Source organism: Mesoplodon bidens, assembly GCF_964165515.1.
Source record: "Mesoplodon bidens genome assembly, chromosome: 17".
Taxonomy (NCBI): domain Eukaryota; kingdom Metazoa; phylum Chordata; class Mammalia; order Artiodactyla; family Ziphiidae; genus Mesoplodon; species Mesoplodon bidens.
Genome location: NC_138174.1, coordinates 24,533,438 through 24,556,878, shown reverse-complemented (window position 1 = coordinate 24,556,878; position 23,441 = coordinate 24,533,438). Strand labels below are relative to the sequence as shown.

At 37.5% G+C, this 23,441-nt stretch overlaps 1 protein-coding gene across 3 annotated transcripts in view; it reads right to left on the bottom strand.

The window, feature by feature from the left end:
• VWA8 (von Willebrand factor A domain containing 8) overlaps nt 1-23,441 on the bottom strand; it is a 378,001-nt gene that overhangs the window by 342,402 nt on the left and 12,158 nt on the right. For 2 of the 3 annotated variants that reach the window (XM_081214571.1, XM_081214572.1), the window contains exon 2: nt 18,971-19,048. In XM_081214571.1, the coding sequence (XP_081070697.1) occupies nt 18,971-19,048 (78 nt within the window). Of the gene's footprint in view, nt 1-18,970; nt 19,049-20,578; nt 20,600-23,441 lie in introns of those variants that run through there. The other variant, XM_081214573.1, reaches the window with a different exon arrangement.

The window sequence follows — 23,441 nt, the reverse complement described above, 5'->3', positions numbered from 1 at the left end:
TGGAGTGGAAGAGGGCCAGTGCTTTCCCTGTCCACTTAGGTACTGGGGGGCCTGTTGGGTTCACAGGCCTAATCCTCTGCCCTCGGAGCCTCCCTCCTGCCGCGCAGAGCCCAAGGCCCATGCCTACACCGCCCGCCCAGGGCCCCACCTCTACACTCGGAGACCCCCTCTGAGACCCCTCCAAGGCGCTGGGCCTAAGCCCCACCCACACACACTCACCCAGGGCCTTACCTCCAAACTCCGGAATGCCACACTCCAGAGGTACTCCATTCAACTTGCTGCCTCTCCCCTTCCCCGCAGGTCCTAAGCTGAGGCCCCACCACATGCTAGAACGTCACCCCCGCCTAGGCCCCGCCCAGGCCCTGCCCTATGCTCAAAAGGCACCCCCCAACCCACCTAGATCCCACCCCACCTTAAACCCCACCCCTCCCTTAGTTCCACCCCTGCCTAAGTTCTGCCCCCATAGCAAGACTTTTTTTTTTTCCTCTTTTAGATTCGGTTTCTGTTTTACCTTGTTGATTCATTGTAGTTGATTATTTTATATTTTTATTTTTCCTAATAAATCTTTTATTTTTCTAATTTTATTTTATTCTTTATACTTTGTTATTGTTCTCGCCTTTTGCTTATTCCCCCATCCCTTTTTTTTCTCTCTTTTTTATGTTCTGGTTTTATTTTACCTTTTTGCAGTTGTTTCAATTATATTTTATTTTTCCTAATATATTTTTTCTCTTTCTCACTTTATTTAGTTTTTTATTCTTTGATATTGCACTGCTCTTTTTTTTCTTTCTTTGTTTCTCTTTTTTTTTTTTTTTTTTTTTTTTGCGGTATGCGGGCCTCTCACTGTTGTGGCCTCTCCCGCTGCGGAGCACAGGCTCCGGACGCGCAGGCCCAGCGGCCATGGCCCACGGGCCCAGCCGCTCCGCGGCATATGGGATCCTCCCGGACTGGGGCACGAACCCGTATCCCCTGCATCGGCAGGCGGACTCTCAACCACTGCGCCACCAGGGAGGCCCTGTTTCTCTTTTTTTTTTTTTTTTTTACCATGCCACAAAGTTTGAAGGATCTTGATTCCCTGTGGGAGGTCGGGTCCAAGCTACTGTGGTGGGAGCTCTGAGTCCATACCAGTGGACAAACAGAGAACCTCAGACCCCAGGGTATATTAATCGGAGGGAGGGCTCCCAGAGGTCCTCAGCACCAAGACCCGGCTCTATCCAACTGCCTGCAAACTCCACTGCTGGATGTCTCAGGGCAAACAACCAGTAGGACAGGGATACAGAACCACACACCAAAAAAAAAAAAAAGAAACGACAAAAAAATATGTTAAACACCTACAAGACCAAATAACTGAAGACAAAATAGGCAATCTACCTGAAAAAGAATTCAGAGTAATGATAGTAAAACTGACCCAAAATCTACGAAACAGAATGGAGAAAATACAAGAAACATTTGAAAAGGATCTAGAAAACAAAAAGCAAACAAACAGTGATGAACAACACAATTACTGAACACTGAACAATTATGCAATTACTCTAGTAGGAATCAATGGCAGAATAACTGAGTCAGAAGAATGGAAAAGTGAGCTGGAAGATACAATGGTGAAAATAACCGCCAGGAAGCAGAATAAAGAAAAAAGAATGAGAAGAATTGAGGACAGTCTCAGAGACCTCTGGGACAACATGAAATGCAACAACGTGTGAATTATAGGGGTACCAGAAGAAGAGAAAAAGAAAGGATCTGAGGGCTTCCCTGGTGGCAAAGTGGTTGAGAGTCCGCCTGCCGATGCAGGGTACACGGGTTCATGCCCCAGTCCGGGAAGATCCCACATGTCGCGGAGCGGCTGGGCCCGTGAGCCATGGCCGCTAAGCCTGCGCATCCGGAGCCTGTGCTCCACAATGGGAGAGGCCACAACAGTGAGAGGCCCGCGTACCTCAAACAAAAAAAAAAAGGATCTGAGAAAATATTTGAAGAGATTATACTCCTAAACTTTCCTAATATGGGAAAGGAAATAGTCAATCAAGTCCAGAAAGCACAGAGAGTACCATACGGATAAACCCAAAGAAAAACAAGCCAAGACACATATTAACCAAACTATCAAAAATTAAATACAGGGCTTCCCGGTGGCGCAGTGGTTGAGAATCTGCCTGCCAATGCAGGGGACACGGGTTCGAGCCCTGGTCTGGGAAGATCCCACATGCCGCGGAGCAACTGGGCCCGTGAGCCACAACTACTGAGCCTGCGCATCTGGAGCCTGTGCTCCGCAACAAGAGAGGCCGTGACAGTGAGAGGCCCGCACACCGCGATGAAGAGTGGCCCCCGCTTGCCACAACTAGAGAAAGCCCTCACACAGAAACGAAGACCCAACACAGCAATAAATAAATAAATTTATAAAAATAAAAAAAAAATTAAATACAAAAAAGAAACATTAAAAGCAGCAAGGGAAAAGCACCAAATAACATACACAGGAATCCCCATAAGGTTAACAGCTGATTTTTCAGCAGAAACACTGCAAGCCAGAAGGGAGTGGCAGGACATATTTAAAGTGATGAAAGGGAAAAACCAACAACAAAGATTACTCTACCCAGCAAGGATCTCATTCAGATTCGATGAGAAATTAAAACCTTTACAGACGAGCAAAAGCTAAGAGAATTCAGCACCACCAAACCAGCTTTACGACAAACGCTAAACGAACTTCTCTAGGCAGGAAACACAAGAGAAAAGACCTAAAATAACAAATCCAAAACAATTGAGAAAATGGTAATAGGAACATACATATCAATAACTACCTTAAATGTGAATTGATTAAATGCTCCAACCAAAAGACACAGAATGGCTGAATTGATACAAAAACAAGACCTGTATATATGCTGTCTACAAGAGACCCACCTCTGACCTAGGGACACATACAGACTGAAAGTGAGGGGATGGAAAAAAGATATTCTATGCAAATGGAAATCAAAAGAAAGCTGGAGTAGCAATTCTCATATCAGACAAAATAGACTTTAAAATAAAGACTATTATAAGAGACAGAAAGGACACTACATAATGATCAAGTGATCAATCCAAGAAGAAGATATAACAATTATAAATATTTATGCACCCAAAATAGGAGCACCTCAATACATAAGGCAAATATTAACAGCCATAAAAGAGGAAATCGACAGTAACACAATCATGGTAGGAGACTTTAACATCCCACTTTCACCAAAGGACAGATCATCCACAATAAAAATAAATAAGGAAACACAAGCTTTTAAATGACACATTAAACAAGATGGACTTAACTGATAATTATAGGACATTCCATCCCAAAACAACAGAATACACTTTCTTCTCAAGTACCCATGGAACCTTCTCCAGGATAGACCATATTGTGGGTCACAAATCAAGCCTGGTAAATTTAAGAAAATTGAAATTGTATCAAGTATCTTTTCCGACCACAATGCTATGAGACTAGATATCAATTACAGGAATAAAACTGTAAAAAGTACAAACACATGGAGGCTAAACAATACACTACTAAATAACCAAGAGATCACTGAAGATATCAAAGAGGAAATCAAAAAATACCTAGAAACAAATGACAATGAAAACATGACTACCCCAAACCCATGGGATGCAGCAGAAGCAGTTCTAAGAGGGAAGTTTACAGCAATAGCATCCTACCTCAAGAAACAAGAAACATCTCAAATAAACAACCTAACCTTACACCTAAAGCAATTAGAGAAAGAACAAAAAAAACCCCAAAGTTAGCAGAAGGAAAGAAATCATAAAGATCAGATCAGAAATAAATGAAAAAAAGTGAAGGAAATGATAGCAAAGGTAAATAAAACTAAAAGCTGGTTCAATGAGAAGATAAACAAAATTGATAAACCATTAGCCAGACTCATCAAGAAAAAAAGGGAGAAAAATCAAAAAGACAGAATTAGAAAGGAAAACAGTGAAGTAAAAACTGACACAGCAGAAATACAAAGGATCATGAGAGATTACTATAAGCAACTATATTCCAATAAAATGGACAATATGGAAGAAATGGACAAATTCTAAGAAAAGCACAACCTTCCAAGTCTGAACCAGGAAGAAACAGACAATATAAACAGACCAATCACAAGCACTGAAATTGAGACTGTGATTAAAAATCTTCCAACAAACAAAAGCCCAAGACCAGATGGCTTCACAGGCGAATCTATCAAACATTTAGAGAAGAGCTAATACCTATCCTACTCAACCTTTCCAAAATATAGCAGAAGGAGGAACACTCCCAAACCCATTCTACGAGGCTATCATCATGCTGATTCCAAAACCAGACAAAGATGTCACAAAAAAACAAAACTACAAGCCAATATCTCTGATGAACATAGAAGTAAAAATCCTCAACAAAATACTAGCAAACAGAATCCAACAGCACATTAAAAGGATCATACACCATGATCAAGTGGGTTTATTCCAGGAATGCAAGGATTCTTCAATATATGCAAATCAATCAATGTGATACACCATATTAACAAACTGAAGGATAAAAACCATACGATAATCTCAACAGATGCAGAAAAAGCTTTTGACAAAATTCAACACCCATTTATGATAAAAACCCTCCAGAAAGTAGGCATACAGGGAACCTAACTCGACATAATAAAGGCCATATATGACAAACCCACAGCCAACATTGTCCTCAATGGTGAAAAACTGAAACCATTTCCTCTAAGATCAGGAACAAGACAAGATGGCCCACTCTCACCACTATTTTTCAACATAGTTTTGGAAGTTTTAGCCACAGCAATCAGAGAAGAAAACGAAATAAAAGGAATCCAAATCAGAAAAGAAGAAGTAAAACTGTCACTGTTTGCAGATGATGTGATACTATACACAGAGAATCATAAAGATACTACCAGAGCTAATACCACTAGATATAAAGATACCACTAGAGCTAATCAATGAATTTGGTAAAGTAGCAGGATACAAAATTAATGCATAGAAACCTCTTGCATTCCTATGCACTAATGATGAAAAATCTGAAAGAGAATTTAAGGAAACATTCCCATTTACCATTGCAACAAAAAGAATAAAATACCTAGGAATAAACCTACTTAAGGAGACAAAAGACCTGTATGCAGAAAACTGTAAGACACTGATGAAAGAATTTAAAGATGATATAAACAGATGCAGAGATATACCATGTTCTTGGATTGGAAGAATCAACATTGTGAAAATGACCATACTACCCAAAGCAATCTACAGATTCAATGCAATCCCTATCAAACTACCAATGGCATTTTTCACAGAACTAGAACAAAAAATTGCACAATTTGTATGGAAACACAAAAGACCCCAAATAGCCAAAGCAATCTTGAGAAAGAAAAACGGAGCTGGAGCAATCAGGCTCCCAGACTTCAGACTATACTACAAAGCTACAGTAATCAAGACAGTACGGTACTGCCACAAAAAAACAGAAACAGAGGTCAATGGAACAGGATAGAAAGCCCAGAGATAAACCCACACACATATGGTCACCTTATCTTTGATACTGGAGGCAAGAATATACAATGGAGAAAAGACAGCCTCTTCAATAAGTGCTGCTGGGAAACTGGACAGCTACATGTAAAAGAATGAAATTAGAACACTCCCTAACACCATACACAAAAAGAACCTCAAAATGGATTAAAGACCTAAATGTAAGGCCAGACACTATCAAACTCTTCGAGGAAAACATAGGCAGAACACTCTAAGACATAAATCACAGCAAGATCCTTTTTGACCCACCTCCTAGGGAAATGGAAATAAAAACAAAAATAAACAAATGGGACCTAATGAAACTTCAAAGCTTTTGCACAGCAAAGGAAACCATAAACAAGACCAAAATACAACCCACAGAATGGGAGAAAATATTTGCAAATGAAGCAACTGACAAAGGATTAATCTCCAAAATATACAAGCAGCTCATGCAGCTCACTATCAAGAAAACAAACAACTCAGTCCAAAAATGGACAGAAGACTAAATAGACATCTCTCCAAAGAAGGTATACAGACTGCCAACAAACACATGAAAAGATGCTCAACATCACTAATCATTAGAAAAATGCAAATGAAAACTACAATGAAGTATCATCTCACACTAGTCAGAATGGCCATCATCAAAAAATCCACAAACAATAAATGCCGGAGAGGGTGTAGAGAAAGGGGAACGGTCTTGCAATGTTGGTGGGAATGTAAATTGATACAGCCACTATGGAGAACAGTATGGATGTTCCTCAAAAAACTAAAAAGAATTACCATATGACCCAGCAATCCCACGACTGGGCATATAACCTGAGAAAACCATAACTCAAAACGAGTCATGTGCCAGAATGTTCATCGCAGCCCTATTTACAATAGCGAGGACATGGAAGCAACCTAAGTGTCCATCAACAGATGAATGGAAAAAGAAGATGTGGCACATATATACAGTAGAATATTACTCAGCCATAAAAAGAAACAAAATTGAGTTATTTGTAGTGAATGGATGGACCTAGAATCTGTCATACAGAGTGAAGTAAGTCAGAAAGAGAAAAACAAATACTGTATGCTAACACATATATATGGAATCTAAAAAAAAAAAAAAATGGTTCTGAAGAACCTAGGGGCAGGACAGGAATAAAGACACAGAGGTAGAGAATGGACCTGAGGACACAGGGAGGGGGCAGGGTAAGCTGGGATGAAGTGAGAGAGTAACATTGACATATATGCACTACCAAATGTAAAACAGATGGCTAGTGGGAAGCAGCGGTATAGCACAGGGAGATCAGCTCAGTGTTTTGTGACCACCTAGAGGTGTGGAATAAGGAGGGTGGGAGGGAGACCCAAGAGGGGGTGATATGGGGATATACATATGCGTATAGCTGATTCACTTTGTTACATAGCAGAAAGTAACACAACATTGTAAAGCAATTATACTCTAATAAAGACGTTAAAATAAATAAATAAATAAATAAATATAAACTAGTGACGTTTTCTTAGTATCCCAAGGGGTAACATAATACAATGGAAAGAAAAAGCCTCTGAAGCCAAACAGACCTAGCTGTGATTTCTCATCCTGCCCTTTATCAGTGTCCTTGGACAAGTATTCTGAATCTCCCGGGCCTAAGTTTTCTTATTTTCAAAAGAGCAGTAATAATACTTACTGAGTACAGTTATTGTGAGGATTATAGATAAAGCACCTTGTCCAGTCCCTCAGACAGTGAGAACTATGTGTGGAAGGATATTAAAAGCCCATCCTCACCTGCACAGTCCTCTACCTGGTGTGCACACTGGACAATAGGCTGCAAGGTATGGATTCAGTGGTCATGAATGAGCTTCTGGGTTTACTCAAATTACCCTCTGCACCTAGAGCCCACCCTGAAAAAATAAGGGAGAAAGGAACCTACCTAACTAGTACAGCCTGTGTGAGGTGCTTTCCCAAGACATTACATTTTATTCACCAGAGTCATCCTATAAGATTGCTCAGAAAGAATCTGAACCCAGGCTCATCACACTCCCTGCATGCATTACCATCTCAAGAGAGATTTCAAAAGAATCACAACTAATCTCACTGCAAGTGCACGCTCATTTACTAAACTGACCTATTTACCGTGTATCACTCTCTACTAGGATGTAATGGACATCAAGAGGAAAAACAGGGGAGCAAGGGACATAATACAATATGTTTAGAACCTATCTACCGTGTATCACTCTCTACTAGGATATAATGGGCATCAAGGGGCAAAACAGGGGAGCAAGGGACATAATACAATACGTTTAGAATCAAAGTCCTCATTATTCACCACATGCGCTAACTGAACTAAGAAATTAAATCGTTTACACAGTTACATTTATTCAGGATCTTCTATATGCTTAGCACCAAGAACATGAAGATAAGTACAATAAGATCCTTTGAAGGTGTCAAAGGAAAAAAATGCATACATATAAAGCCTTAACTTATATAAGCCACTCATTTATAAAGTGGGCTGATGGGACTGATCTAATACAGATAGCTGTAATCAAAATTAAATGAGAAGTATAACAATGGCCAGTACAGTACTGAGCATAGAAAAGGTATTCAGTTTTTCTTAAAATTGGAAAAATACTTCAATATACATTAAATAAATCAGAGCATATACATATACATTAAGTATCAAGCTATATATTTTTTGTGTATAGGTGTCAGAATAAGAGTATTTATGCAAATTTTCTTGTATTTGCATAGGGAAACACAGGAAGAGGAGGAAATATTTCCCAATTCATTCTATGAGATCAGTGTTACCCGAATACCAAAATATGACAAAGACATCATTCAGTCCACCACAGTTATGGACTGAATGTTTGTGCTCCTCCAAAATTCATATGTTGAAATCCTAACTGCCAATATGATAGTATGCACAGGTGGGGTCTTTGGGAGGCCATTAGGTCATGAAGATAAAAGCTAGACAAAAACAGAACACACGTTGTATTATTACATTTACATAAAATTCTAGAAAATCCAAATAAATCTACAAAGTAGATCAGTAATTCCCAGAAAAGGGAGGAACGAGGGGACATTATAAAGGGGCACAAGTAAACTTTTCAGAGTGATGAGTTTACTTGATTATTATCTTGATTTTAGTGATGTTTCATGGTTACATACATATGTCAAAATTTATGGAGTTGTACATTAAATATGTACAATTTGTTGTATGTAAATTACACTTAGTAACACTATTTTTTAAAAGATTAGAATTAAAATGTTAACAGTGCTTATAATTAGGCTTACAAATGATTTGCATTTTATCCGTTGTTTCAGTGTTTCCCAAGTTTTTGTATTGATGTTTTGTTTTTGTGACAGGAACAAACAGTTATATTTCTTTTGAAAAATCATATTGCAAAGTAATCATAGCCATACTGGAAGTAGAAAAGAATTGTGATACACAGAGAAAGTAGCAATTTGATGGGTGACATATATTAGAATATTTTGACTAATCAATAGATCACAATTTAATACCCCAAATTCAGGGCTTCCCTGGTGGCACAGTGGTTGAGAGTTCACCTGCTGATGTAGGGGACACGGGTTTGTGCCCCGGTCCGGGAAGATCCCACAAGCTACGGAGCGGCTGGGCCCATGAGCCATGGCTGCTGAGCCTGCGCGTCCGGAGCCTGTGCTCCGCAAGGCCACAACAGTGAGAGGCCCACATACCGCAAAAAAACAAAACAAAACAAAACAAAAAACCCCAAATTCAATTTGCAATTCAGCCTCTTAAAATGCGTATCCATAAACTATTGCTAAATTGTGATAATTTACAAAAGACAACTTGGTTGGTCTTAATGTAGCTAGTCATATTCATGACAAGACAACAATAATCAAAAACATAAAATGAGATCAAGGAATGACCTTCAGTTATGAACACATCTCAGAAGAAGCAAGAATTTTTAGGTTCTGTCAAATTCTTTAAACACAAAGCATTAACTTTTTATTTGTATGAGTCAGTTCACAGAAAAAGCAGTTATAATGCAGGTATTCTCTAATTTAATAAAGTTTCACTTTAAACATGGGAGTTTAATAGCTTTTTTAAAGTTACAGTCTAATGTATACTTACTATAACAAAGAAAAAAATCCAAAAATGTAAAAAGAAAAATTAAATGATCCCTTCCATTTCCAACCCAACTCCTAACCCACTGCCCCAGAAAGAAGTCAAAGAGCCAGGAGTTCGGCCTTCCACACTTTTCTCTGTGTACAGGGAGACATATAATACACCTGCAAAGGGTGTTCCAAGTTTGCTTGTTTTTTAAAACAAAAACAAAAATTGTATCATACTTTATATACTACTCTGCAGTCTTCCATTTTTGCTTAACAACATCATATGGACACCCTCTAGGTCCACAGATATAAATCTAATTTATTCTTTTTTAACAGCTGCAGAAGTTTCCATAATATATTTGTAATATAATTTATTCAACTATTCCTCTGCTGATACACTCAGATTGCTTCTAGTTTTTGTCACTATCAAAAATAACAAAATGCTTCAATATATATTGTATACAAATATCTTTTTTTATGTGCTGATTTTTCCCTTAATGGATAGAACCTAATAAAGAAACTGCTACATCCAGAAGGTATTTTATTTTAATAGCTATTACCATATTACTTTCCAAAGAAGTCAAATGAACTCACACTTCCACAGCAATGAACGAAATGCCATTTCCCTGCGACCTTGTAGGTACTGGACATTATAATACCTTTTAATTTTGGCCCAGATGATGTATGAATATTGCTAACTTATTGTATAATTTGCATCTTTCTAACTATTAAGCAGGGTTAGAACATATGTACATATGCACATATTGGCCATCTGGATTTCCTGTCCTGTGGTATGCCTATTTAAACCCTTTGCCTATTTTCTACTGGATCATATGATGTTTCTCATCAATTTATATGCTATATTTGTATATAAAGGGTATTAAACCTCTGTCTATCACATATGTTATATATGCATTGAAAATGTGATTTTTAAGTTAGGGGTTTAGTACTTGAATTCATTTAAACAATGTCATTAATGATGGTTAAATTGCCAGGTAAATACAAAGAAGCCTATTTAACATACTACCTAGCTCAAAAACTGTACATCTGCAATGAAAGTTGCAGAAAGCAAGAACAGTCATTAAAAAGAAAATAAAAAGCAATAAAACACATCAATAAACTTTAAGTCATCTTCAGTATGGTACTTGGGAGAAAGAAAATTAAAGAAAAACTAGACACTGAATAAACACTGCTATAGAGACCCCAGAGGAAACTTCAGGGCATGTTCAGGAGCTTTAAAAGTTGGTGGGACTCTTCCTTTTGAGGACTCTGTGCTTAAAAATATATCTAAAGAAATCTCAAATGAAATCCTTTTCCAAAGTAAATTCTCATGTAATAAGAGGCAATTAGGACACTAGTAAAAATAAGGCAAGTCTTAAGGATTGGAGGCTTTGCTTCTCAGATTGTTTTTCAAGCACTGACAATTAAGTAAGGGAATCTGAGGTAACACCTCCCTGGAGGCCTTTTGTGTAACCTCTGTCACTAATTTATTAAAACTGACAAGTAGCTGCAATGATTGTTCCACATTATCTACCCTGACACAAAAATGACATAGCTTTTCCATGCTATTCTGTCATTTATAACATTGATGAATTTCTCAAACCTCTTAAAATCATTTACAAACTAAAGACAAAAATTCTTTCCCCCCTAAAAAAACTCTCATCCTGTTAATTATGCCCAAACTCACCATTTTAAGAGCACAATGCTGTAATTCTTGCAGTACATCTTTATGGGCCCTAATTGCTTAGATAAGAGTTCAGAGTGTCCAGTAAACCTTAAATGACCTCACATATAATTGGTTCACTGACTGCAACAAGAAGATTATGTAAGGAAGCAGAAATATAATTCTGAGGTCGGTTTAAAGTCATCTCTCGAAAACTTGCTACCTTGGAGCACCACTTCATAAGTCAAACCTTGGAAGAAATACCAGCTTTGATACAACATCGTTTAGCTTCAAGCACAAAAACATGAAGGAACCCCTTTTCAACAGCTGCCAATTTCAACTAAGCCTTGAGGTTTGGTTCTCATACAAAAAGGCAAAAAAGCTTCAATTATCCACTTCAACACTTGCAGGTAAGAGACTAGGGACTAAGATGATAAATGGAAGTTATAATGGTCAAGGCAGGAGGTAACAAGACCTAGATAATTAAAAAACTAAAGAACAGTCCAACTCTTATGTCTATTATATGCCAGGCACTGGGCTAGATACTGGAGCTAAAAAGATGTCCTGCTGTGCCCAATGCTGTGAAGACAGAAACAGTTCAAATGAGAAGCTGACAACTGACTACAAAATATAAGCATTCATTATCTCAATCAAATGGTCAGTGAATTAAGAAATTTTACTTTGATGAGATAATACTGCTTTTGTGTGGTTTTTAGTTGAATTTTAGAAGTCCACTTAAGAATACCTCCAGTCTACAGCTTCTGCCAGTTAGCAGGATTTCTAAGATTCCATTAAACAGATGCTAAATATGAATATCAGGCATCATAGTTCAACATTGTGACTTTTATTTCTTCATTACTAAAATACAATAGTGATTTTCAATTCTCTAATTAATAAAATAAAATAAAACTGCCATGCTTCAACTATTTCAATATTTTTCAATAATCCTTCACACTTTTAAATTCCAAAAGAGTTTTCTAACATCGCAGGACTTATTCTAAAGAAAGCCGCCAGAGACACTGTGGCAGACAATAAAAGAAAAATCAAACAGACGTCAGGAAATCTGGGTTTTGCTACTAATTAATTAGTCTTCTGACCTCTTTCTTGTGATCCTACTTTCCTGGCTATAAAATGAGTTCCAGAGAGGATAATAATTGCTAAAGTTCCTTTCCTTAACAAAAGTCTATCATTTTATGTTTCATTTCAAAATATTAAATCCAAAAGGTAAAAAGCTAAAATGAAGCATAAATACAGGACGGAAAGTAATAGGATATCAAATTTCAACAAAACACCATTTCCAAAATATTTTAACATATTTTTAAAAATAACTCTTAGGGAGAAAAAATCCACCCAAGTTCTCTCCTGGCCAAAACCCATAATCTCTAATCAGTCATGTAATAGCAAGAATGAAGCAAAGAACTGTAATTTTCCCATTCTGGTAATAGTCCCTGAGAGAGGGAGAAAACATTCAAATAACTGTATTTGAACATAATACAGTAAATAGATGCATAAAAACATGTTATATTATGCAATACAATATATCTGTCTAATCAATGTGTAGCAACCACCATATAATACTTATGTGAATATGTGAGATTTTGGTTGAATTAGCTTGGCCACCTTTCCTATTTCAAGTTAACAAATGCCCAACAGTCTTTTTCTTACAAATGGCACAGTTGCTCGTAAGAAAGACTAGCAGAGGCAATATAACAATTTACTACTGGGTAAAACATATGCTATCATCCTCTTGATATATGGTAGGAACAATGATGAATGGGTAACAGGCACAAACCATCCAACTGATTTCAGTATAAACTCTCTTCTGATATATTTCAAAGGGTAAGCTACTAATAACGAAACACAAAAGAAATGAAAAGTTGATTACATAAGAGATAATAAAAATTGAAAGTATGTAAACCAGAAAATGTTGAGGGCTTTTCTTAGTTTTTCTGGGGGTTTTTTGTGACAATTTATGGGAGTTTTGCTATATTTAGGAACAGATACCTTTTACACTTTGGGACTTGGACTGAGCCAGCCACTGTATTGTCCCTCAGTCATTTGCAAAGTATGAGAATACATTCATTCAAAGCACAAGCTTGTAAGTTTTTAAATTGATATTATTGCTAGGATCCCTTGAATTCTTGAAGCTAGTACAGACAGTCTTGTTAATTCTCTCACTGAATAAGAAGATCCTCAAAATGAGGAAGTATCTGTGATTATGACATAGTACTTCAGCAGACCCCAGACAAGAGACTATGGCATCTTAGTTGTTAAGAGAAGGGATGGATAGTGCTATCCCTTGTTGATAGCTATCAGGCAATGACTAGGTCTAGGTGAGACTGAAAAGGCCAACATTCTTTCCACACTGCAAATATGTTACGTTTGATCTTTTTAAACTGAAGGGTATTTGAAGAGCCTACCAACATTCATGATCCTGCAAACAACCTAACTGAGGGCAAATTCAAAATCAAATCTAGCTGAAATATATTCCAGATTCATTTTTTAGGGATAAGACTGAATGAAGATGAAACTGTTTTTAGCATATCTCTTAGGCAGAATCACAGCAGCCTTTAGTAATCCCCATACTCAATAGTGTCACAGGCATGGGATAATGGAAAATGAAAAGGAATAAGAATCAGGAGACTGGGGAAATGGTTGTATCAGGAACTCATATGTATTCAGCATTATGTGCCAGGCACTATCATATATATTTCACATATGCTATTTGATCTAATCCTTACAATATATCAGTGAGGTTGAAATGATCATCCCCATATAGTCAAGGAGAATCAGAACAGTTAAATGACTATGGAAATTGACACATCTAAAAAGAAAGAAAGAAGGAAGGAAGGAGGGAAAGAGAGAAGGGAAGAAGGGAGGAAGGAAGGAATAAAGAAGGAGGAAGGGAGGAAGAGAGGGAGAAAGAAAGAAAGGGAGGGAGGGAGGAAGGAAGGAAGGAAAGAAATTCATACATCTAGAAAGTAGTACAGTCAAAATTTTAAACATAATTTCCCCCCACCAAGTAGTTGTTTCCCTACAGAACTCAAACTATATAGCACTTTTCTTATTGTCTATCAAGAGCAGATATTATTCTTCACATCTGAAGTTTATTATAAAAAGTTAGTTACATTCATAATGAGAAAAGACCCAGAAATCAGGAAAATTATCACGTACCTATGACATGTAAGATGTTATAGATCTATTTTGTTAATTTTTCTCTAGATGAGTATAACAACTTGTTAAAGAATTAAGCCATTAGTCTCACCCCTAGAAAAGAAAACCTGTCTATTAAAATAATATGATTAGGCATAACCATTAAATAATGAACATCAAAAATAAATATTCCTGACTCCCACATCTAGTTAGGATGGCGAGAACTGCAAGAGAATTTCACTTCCAACATAATAACCAGGACAAACCAGTTAATCTACAAAAATCACAGTTTCTTAAAATCCATCATACAGCTAAGGATACAAAGAAATCTAAATGAACTAGATTATAGAAAGTAATGAGCCCTTTCAAGGAGAGAAGAGACCCACAGCTAACTTTCATCCCTGGTAGAATGGCAAGAGGAGGAAGAATCTGCCATAGATGTGTCAGGGTAAACAAGGTGAACTTTTAACAAACCTATAATGGCCATACATGGGCTGGCATGATAAGTCCCCGAAACAGAGAAAATCTGCACCTACCACTAACTCTTTCCCATCCACGTATTCAAGCATGAGAGATGAAAAATAAAAAGGAAAACTAGGGACTTCCCTGGCAGTCCAGTAGTTAAGACTCCATGCTTTCACTGAAGTGGGCGTGGGTTCCATCCCCAGTGGAGGAACTAAGATTCTGCATGTGGGGCGGTGTGGCCAAAAAATTAGAAAAAAAAAAGGAAAACCAAATGGACATGGTAGAAATGAAATATATTAACCGAAATGAATGAATCATCAGATGGGACTAACACTGAACATACGAAACAGAAGAGAGAGTCAATTAACTTAGTTATGGACAAGAAGTTACCAAAACTGATGACAGTTATTAACCCATAGATTCAAGAAGCTTAGAGAAATACAACAAAGATAAATTCAAAGTAAACCATACCTCGGTACATCAAGTCAAACTTCTGGTGAAAAATAAAAAATAAAAAAAGAATCTTAAATGCAGATACAGAAAACAGACAAGTTACAAACAGGCAAAAAAAACAAAAATTATAGCTGACTTTTTATTAGAAACAGTAGAAACCAGAAGACAATAAAATGATGTCTTTAAAGTACTACAAGAAAAAAAATGGCATTCCATATCCAACAATAACAAAAATAATGCTTTGAAAACGAAAGCAAAATAAACACAATTTAAGAAAGACAACAGATGAGAGAATGCATATCTAGCAAACATACTAAAAGAAATGCTAAAAGAAACTCTTCTTGCTAAAGGGAAATGCTTTCAGATGATGTATGCCTGAATCTGCAGAAAGGAATAAAAAGCAGTATAAAGCATTAAAATAGGGATAAATATTAAAAGCTTGTAAAACTATCTTCATTTTATACCTATATATTAATTTTATTTAAAATTCTATTATTGCTTAAAGCAAAAATAACTATAAATATCACTGTTTTAGCAAAAATGACAATAAATATCATAGTTTTTAGCATATATGTAATTAAAATATATGTTGACAATAGTACAAAGGGTATGTGATGTAAATGAAAGTATAGTATATACAGCTCAACAAACATCAGGTAAGAAACCTCATAGAGACCACATTCAGACACATCATAGTCAAATTATCAAAAGACAAAGACAAAGAGAAAATATCTTGATAGCAGAAAGAAAGGTGATTCATCATGTAGAGGGGATCCTTAGTAAGATTAATAACTGACTTCTCATCAGAAACTATGGAGGCCAGAGGCAGTAAGACGACATATTCAAAGTGCAGAAAAGAAAAAACTGTCAACCAAGAATTCTTCAAACAATAAAGGTGAAATTAAGAAATTTCCAGACAAATAAAAACTGAGAATTCATCTCTAGCAGATCTACCCTATAAAAAATACTAAAGAGTGCCCTTCTTTCAGGCCGAAATAAAAGCACACTAGACAGTAACTCAAATCCACACAATAGCATTCCAGTAAAGGTAACTGGAATATATGTAAATGTAAAAAATATATGTAAATGTAAAAACAATATAAATATACTTTTGTTTGTAACTCTTTTTCTTCTATCTGATTTAAAAGACAATTTCATAAAATGATAATTATAAAATTGTGTCACTAGATTTTTAATATATAAAGCTATAATTTGTATGACAGTAACAGTACAAAGGAAGTAGAAGGGAACAGAGCTATACTGGAACAAAGTTTTTATATACTATTGAAATTAAGTTAGTATTAATATGAACAAGTTTGTTTTAAGTTAAACTGTTAATTATAACCCCTAGAGTTACCACTAAGAAAATAACTCAGGGGACTTCCCTGGTGGTCCAGTGGTTAAGACACTGCACTTCCACTGCAGGGGGCATGGGTTCGATTCCTGGTCGGGGAACTACGATCCTGCATGCACGTGGCATGGCCAAAAAAAAAAAAAAAAAAAAAAGAAAGCCAACAGAAAAAACCTCAAAAAAAATACAGTAAAAGAAAAGTGGGACAGAGTGGAGGGGACAGATCACAGAGCCATTTAGGAGGTAGAGTCAATGGAAATTTGTATTGGATGAAAGTGAGATATTCTCCCACAAGGAGCACATTGTCTACTGAAAGAATCTGAAGAGTGAACAAAAAGTTATTATTATTATTATTAATTTTTTTTTTTTCCGTATGCGGACCTCTCACTGTTGTGGCTTCTCCCGTTGCGGAGCACAGGCTCTGGACACGCAGGCTCAGCGGCCTATGGCTCACAAGCCCAGCCGCTCCACAGCATGTGCTATCTTCCCGGACTGGGGCATGAACCCGCGTCCCCTGCATCGGCAGGTGGACTCCCAACCACTGCGCCACCAGGGAAGCCCCCAAAAATTATTTTATATTGTGCCCAATGACTGGAACATAGAACAGGGGAAGTACAGTGACAGGAGATGAGGCTGAGACTGGATCATGAAAGGTAAGGATTGACCTTTGTTCCTAAGGTATTAGAGTGCTTTAAGGAATTTTAAGAAAAGAATTGACATGATTTTGAGCAAAGAAGTGATTGTGAGCCATTAGAGAAATTCAAATCAAAACAATAATGAGATACCACTTCATACCCATGAAGATGGCTACAATAAAAAGGACAGACAATAATAAGTGTTGAAGATATCGAGAAACTGGAACCCTCGTACATTGCATGTGGGAATGTAAAATGGTACAGCCTCTTTGGAAAACAGTTTGATAATTCCTGGAAATGTTAAACAGAGTTACAATATAACCTAGCAATTCTACTCCTAGGCACATATCCAAGAAAACTGAAAACATATGTCTATATAAAAACTTGTATATGAACATTTATAGCAGTATTATTCATAATATCCCAAAACTGATGAATGAATAAACAAAAAGTGGTATATCCATACAACTGAACACTATTTAGCCATAAAAAGGAATGAAGCACTGATACATGCTACAACATGAATGAACCTTGAAGACATTATAAGTGAAATAAGCCAAACACAAAGGCCACATATTATATGATCCCATTTATACGAAATGTTAAGGATAGGCAAATCCAAAGAAACAGAAAGTATATTAATGATTGCCAAAGGCTAGAGGGGCAGCAGGGGGGAAGAGGAGGAGGAGGAAACAGGGAATGACTGTTAATGAATGTGAGGTTTCTTTTTGACTTGATGAAAAACGTTCTAAAGTTAGATAGTGGCATGGTTGCACAACTCTGTGAATATGCTAAACACCACTGAGTTGTACACTTTAAAAAGGTGAGTTTTATGGTATATGAATTGTATTTCAATAGAGCTGTTAAAAAACAAAAACCATGATGAGTTACCATTTCACACCTTGTAGAATGAGTAAAATCTAAAAGACTAGAAATACCAAGGATGGCAAGGTTGGCAGGGATGTGGAACACTGCTGTTGGTCAAAGGGTAAAATAGTTCAACTACTTTGGAGAACTTTTTGGCAGTGTTTAGTAAAGTTAAACAGGCATCCACCCTATGACACATCAACTCCTAGTTATTTATTTAAGATAAGTGAAAACTTATGACTACAAGACTTCTGCAGGAATGTTCACAGTACCTTTTTCATGAAAGTCCAAAAATGGAAACCATCCAACTCTCCATCAACAAAAGAACAAATAAATTATGGTCTATTTAGACAATGGAATATTACTCAGCAGTTAAAAGCAAGCTGATTGGTACAGGAATATGGATGAACCTCAAAATTATTCTTGGTGGAAAGAAACCAAATACACACACAAAAAAAAAACTATACTATATGATTCTACTTATAGAAAGCTGAAGAACGAATTAGATTAGTAAAACCAATCTACCATGGTAGAAAATAGAACAGTGGCTTCCAGAGCAGGAGAGCAGGAGAACAGGAGAGCAGGGAAGGGGCACAAGAGAACATTCAGAGGTGATGAAAGCAATCTTGGTGGTTATATACATTTATAAAATTGTCAAAATCAATCAAAATGAATACTTAAGATCTGTGCATTTTATTAAGTATAAATTTTATTTCAGTTGAAACAGAAACAGCAATATGTGGAAAAATAAATATTTTACTGAAATATTCATGGATGAAGTGATACAAAGTGATAAATTCATAAAATAAATGATTAGTTCTTACAGTAGTTCTGTGGCACAAGTTCCGGGCTCTTAGGCGTTTTCAACTTGTAGGATACATCTCCAATATTAACTGTATCACCTAAAAAGAGAATACAGAAACACAACCATTACAAGAGACAAGAAAACAACACACTATGGCTTTTGCAACAATGATTCTCCTGACCTACAGAGAGGGATGTGAGTACCACAGATCTGTCTGTGTTGGGCATCCATAGAAACACCTGTCTATGTCAGGCACGGTGCTGTACAACTAGTATCCATAGTATAAGTTATGTATATAAAGAAGAAGTGTCGGTGAAATTCACTTTTTAAATGCTATTTTAGCAAAAAAGGTGAAATACTATAAATGTATTAACCAGCTTTATTTTCTCATTAATAGCAATACTAATAAAGTCAACAATACAGAAGGATGCATTTTTGTTTAAGATCATCCAAAGCACCCATAAGGTGGTATCTTTAACATGTATTTGCAACCTTTTTACATCTTTATAGGTTCTTATTTTTACTACATACAACTTCAAGTTCTCTAGCAACATAACTCCCCAATTCAACATTTCTAGGTACATAAAAAGAGCAAAGCCCCAGTGGCATATATGCCAAGAATTCCTACATGAAACAAGCAAAACAGAGCAAAAGCTCTCAGTCACTTCTACATGGTTCTAATTTTTTAAAGTAATCTTAATTTCTGGTTGACCTTCTAAAGTGCAGGAGTGAACCAAACAATCTCTGCTTTGCTCTCTCCAACAGCAAAATAGACATATTGATCCCATCTGCAACTGGAACTTCACTTGCAAAGGGCTCAAAAACACTTAGAAAAAGTAGCTGTGTAAAACACATCTTTCAACACTGCCAGTTTTGAGCTAGTGAGGTATCCTGGAGAATAAGGCCTTAAACCATGGTACTAACAACAGCCAACACTTGTTGAATGATTACTATCTTCTAAGTCCTTTACACATTCCCCAAAGATGTGAGACAGAGACTTTATAAATGAGGAAATTTGTAAATCTATGGAAAAAAAAGTTTTTATAGATGAAGAAATATATTAGAGGTATGTGGTAAATTAAGAGATAAGTAGAAACATTGTGTAAAACACAGGTATAATTTCTAATACAGAATGCACATACATTTAGAGTGTGAATCAAAGGAATTTTCCTCTGAATTAGTCTAGACATCAGCTAATACTTACTGAGTACCAGCTATTTGGCAAATACTATTATAGACATATTTATTTATGTTATTTCATTTAATCTTGACTCTAAGTAACCCATGGTTCCTGTGAGCTATTTCACAGAACCTACTGTAACAGAAACTCCATCTCATACTAGGTTAGTATGAGGACATTGGGGTTTTTGTTACAGCGATTCTATGAAATACCTCACAGGAAGCATGAACCCGTCATGAAGAGACCTAGGCTCAGAAACTAGTCCACAATATGTTAGGGAAGGCAACAGGAAGCACAGTCAAAGTCACACGCCAGGATAAACTCACTGAGATACCACCCCAGGCACCAATAGATCCGTACTGTGGGACAACACAGTCAGAGGACAACTTTTTCCCCCATTTTATTTTGGTATTTCTCAAACCTGTAAGAAAGTTGGAAAAACACTACCTTAAGATGCAAAAGTCATGATTCTTCATCCTTAAAGTCTTCAGATATATCTTCTAATAAAAAGGACACTGCCATAAATAAACTGTTCCTGCAGCCTTTGCACAACTCCCTCATGACTCGAAGTCATGGGCAGGAACACTGAACTGGCCAAGCCTATGTCATTAGCCACAGCTTGGCTGCCAGGGTACAGGTAGCAGGAAGAGCTAACCACTGTGATTTCTGGAGTGGACTCAGAGCCCCGCGTCCAATCATGACTCACTCCACAGGGATTCCACCACTCTCTCTCTCTCTCTCTCTCTCTCTCCTGGCCCTCTCACCTCCTCTCTTTTCCTCCTACCTCATTATGACTCAAGTCTTCTTTGCCTTTTCTTCCTCTCCTCCTCAACTTCCAATCACTGGGTGTGGAGGCCCAGTTCTAGCCTCTTTTCTTTTCTATCTATAACCCCTCCTTGATGAGCTCATCTAGCCTTATGCCTTTAAGTGCAACTAATATGTTGCTTGCTCCCAAATTTCTCTCTCTAATCCAGACCACAGAACTCGAAGCATGGATACCAACAGACTCTGAGGCGCCTAATAGTCAGCTTCAGGTTGATATATTCAAAACTGAACTTCTGATCTGTGTGTGTTCCACCCACCGTATTCCCCAATTCTACTAAGGGCAACTTAATCCTTCCAGCTTCTCAGACCAGAAATCTTACAGCCATTCTTAACTTTTCTCTCCCACCCCCCATCAGAAAATTGTAGTGACTCTGTCATTAATATATATGTAGTATTTCCCACTTCTCTCTACACCCTCTACCACCACAATGCTGACCCAAGCCAGGTAGGGGTTTACTACTTAAATTCATTTTCTCATTTAAACAGCATTACCTCTCACTCCCTTACATATCTCCTCTCTCAACCCTGGCACCCTACAGTTAATTCTCAACAGAGCAGCCACAGTGATCATCAGAAAATAGGAATCAAGGAATGCCAGTCCTCTGCTCAACCCCCATCTTTGCAGTGGCCTAAAAGGCTATTTCTGGTCTGGCACCCCATTTCCCTTCTGAGCTCATCTCCTACTAGTGTCCTCCTCACTTATTCTACTCCAGCCACGTGGGTCTCTTCGCTACTCCTTGAGCATGTCAGACATATATTCATTTCAGGCTTTTGCACTGGATTTTCCTACTAACTGAAATGCTTTTCCTAAATATATCCATTATCAATCAGGGGCCCAGCAAGAAACTGATAGTCCATTCAAAATGAATAACTGAGGAGAGAGTAATAAAGGAACCATTTATGAAGATGAGCAGAGTTTGGGAAAACCAACAAGGATGGTGCAGTACCCTGGGACTAGCAATAACAGAAAGCCATTACCACCACTGGGCCTGAAGGGGCCAGGGGAGAGCAAGGAGAGAGAGTGAGTGTATTTAGAATAACTCCTGAAAGGAGCTGTGACCCTTTGTGGGGGAAGACAGCAAACCTAAGGTGGTGACTGGCAAAGAGGGAGCTGGGGAATAAACATGAAGCACAAACTGACAGAACTGAAAGGAGGAAGAGAAAAATTCCAAGTCATATCTGGATATTTTACTATATCTCTCTCAGTAAGTGATGGAAGAGCAGGGAAAAAAAGGATATAGAAGTAAAAACAATCAGTTCTTGGCCTTTTGGCTAAGACCAAGTGTAGAAGTAAAGATCTGAAAACCTTATTAACCACTTAACCTAAATGACCTTTATAGAACACTACACCCAACAATGGCAGAATGCATATTCTTTTTAAATGCACATGAAACATTCATCAGACTAGATCTTCGGCTGCACCATAATGCAAGTCTTAATAAATTTCAAAGGACTAAAATCATACGAAGTATGCTTTCTGATCAAAATGGAATTCAACTAGAACTTAGCACCAAAAAGATAACTGGCAAATCTCTAAACATTTGAAAATCAAGAAACAGCCTTCCAAAAAAATCCAAAGAAGAAATCACAATGGAAATTGGACTCATTAAGAAACAGGGCAGTGATCAATTAGCCATGTCTGCTGTAGGCAAAGAGGAAAAAGACATTCATAGGGGTTAGGCATTTGCCCTCCCTGCCTCAAATGCTTATGTTCTTGGCCATCTGCTGTTACCATGCTACACTTGACTAGTCATCTAATCCATACCCATACCCCACATTTGACCTCTGTACAATTAAAGTCTTGTATGTCTACTTTGGCTCAGATCTCTCTCCCGAGTTTAATACCTCTCAGTAGCCTGTTGGACACTTTACTTCGATATTCCAGAGACACCTCAAATTTAACATGAGAAACACGGAACTCTATATTCTCTGTGTGTGTTGTCCAACCAGCTCTACCTCTTGTATTCTTATCTCAGGAACTGATGCTTTATTCCCTGACCTAGAAGCCCTTCCACACCTCTCACACTTTTCCTTCACACAAGTACTCCTCAGGTATCTTCATCTCCCCACTGAATCTACCCTAACTTTCCCTTTTGCGCCATCTGCACCTCACTCAAGGATTGATGACTCCATTCCTGTCCTTCTGCATAGTATCTGGCTCATCCTTCTGTAATAGCATTTCTCACACTGTACAATTATTGATTATGGCTCCTTTACATTCAGAGTCTTTAAATTAGGGTACACAAGGGCTTTCCAAGGGGACAGAGCATGGCAGTCTGAAGGGGATCAGTTTTCAGGTCTTCACTTCCATGTGTTCTTCCCTAACATTGACCTGACTGAGAATGGCCCTACAGGCTCTCCATCCCCACGGGTCTTTTCAGGAGCCCTTCTCTCACTTAGTTTACTATAGTGAACGGTGCGTTGCTCCAGGGGACCAAACAAAGGGGCATATTGAATTATGGTTGAGGAGAAGCCTGCTTTCAAA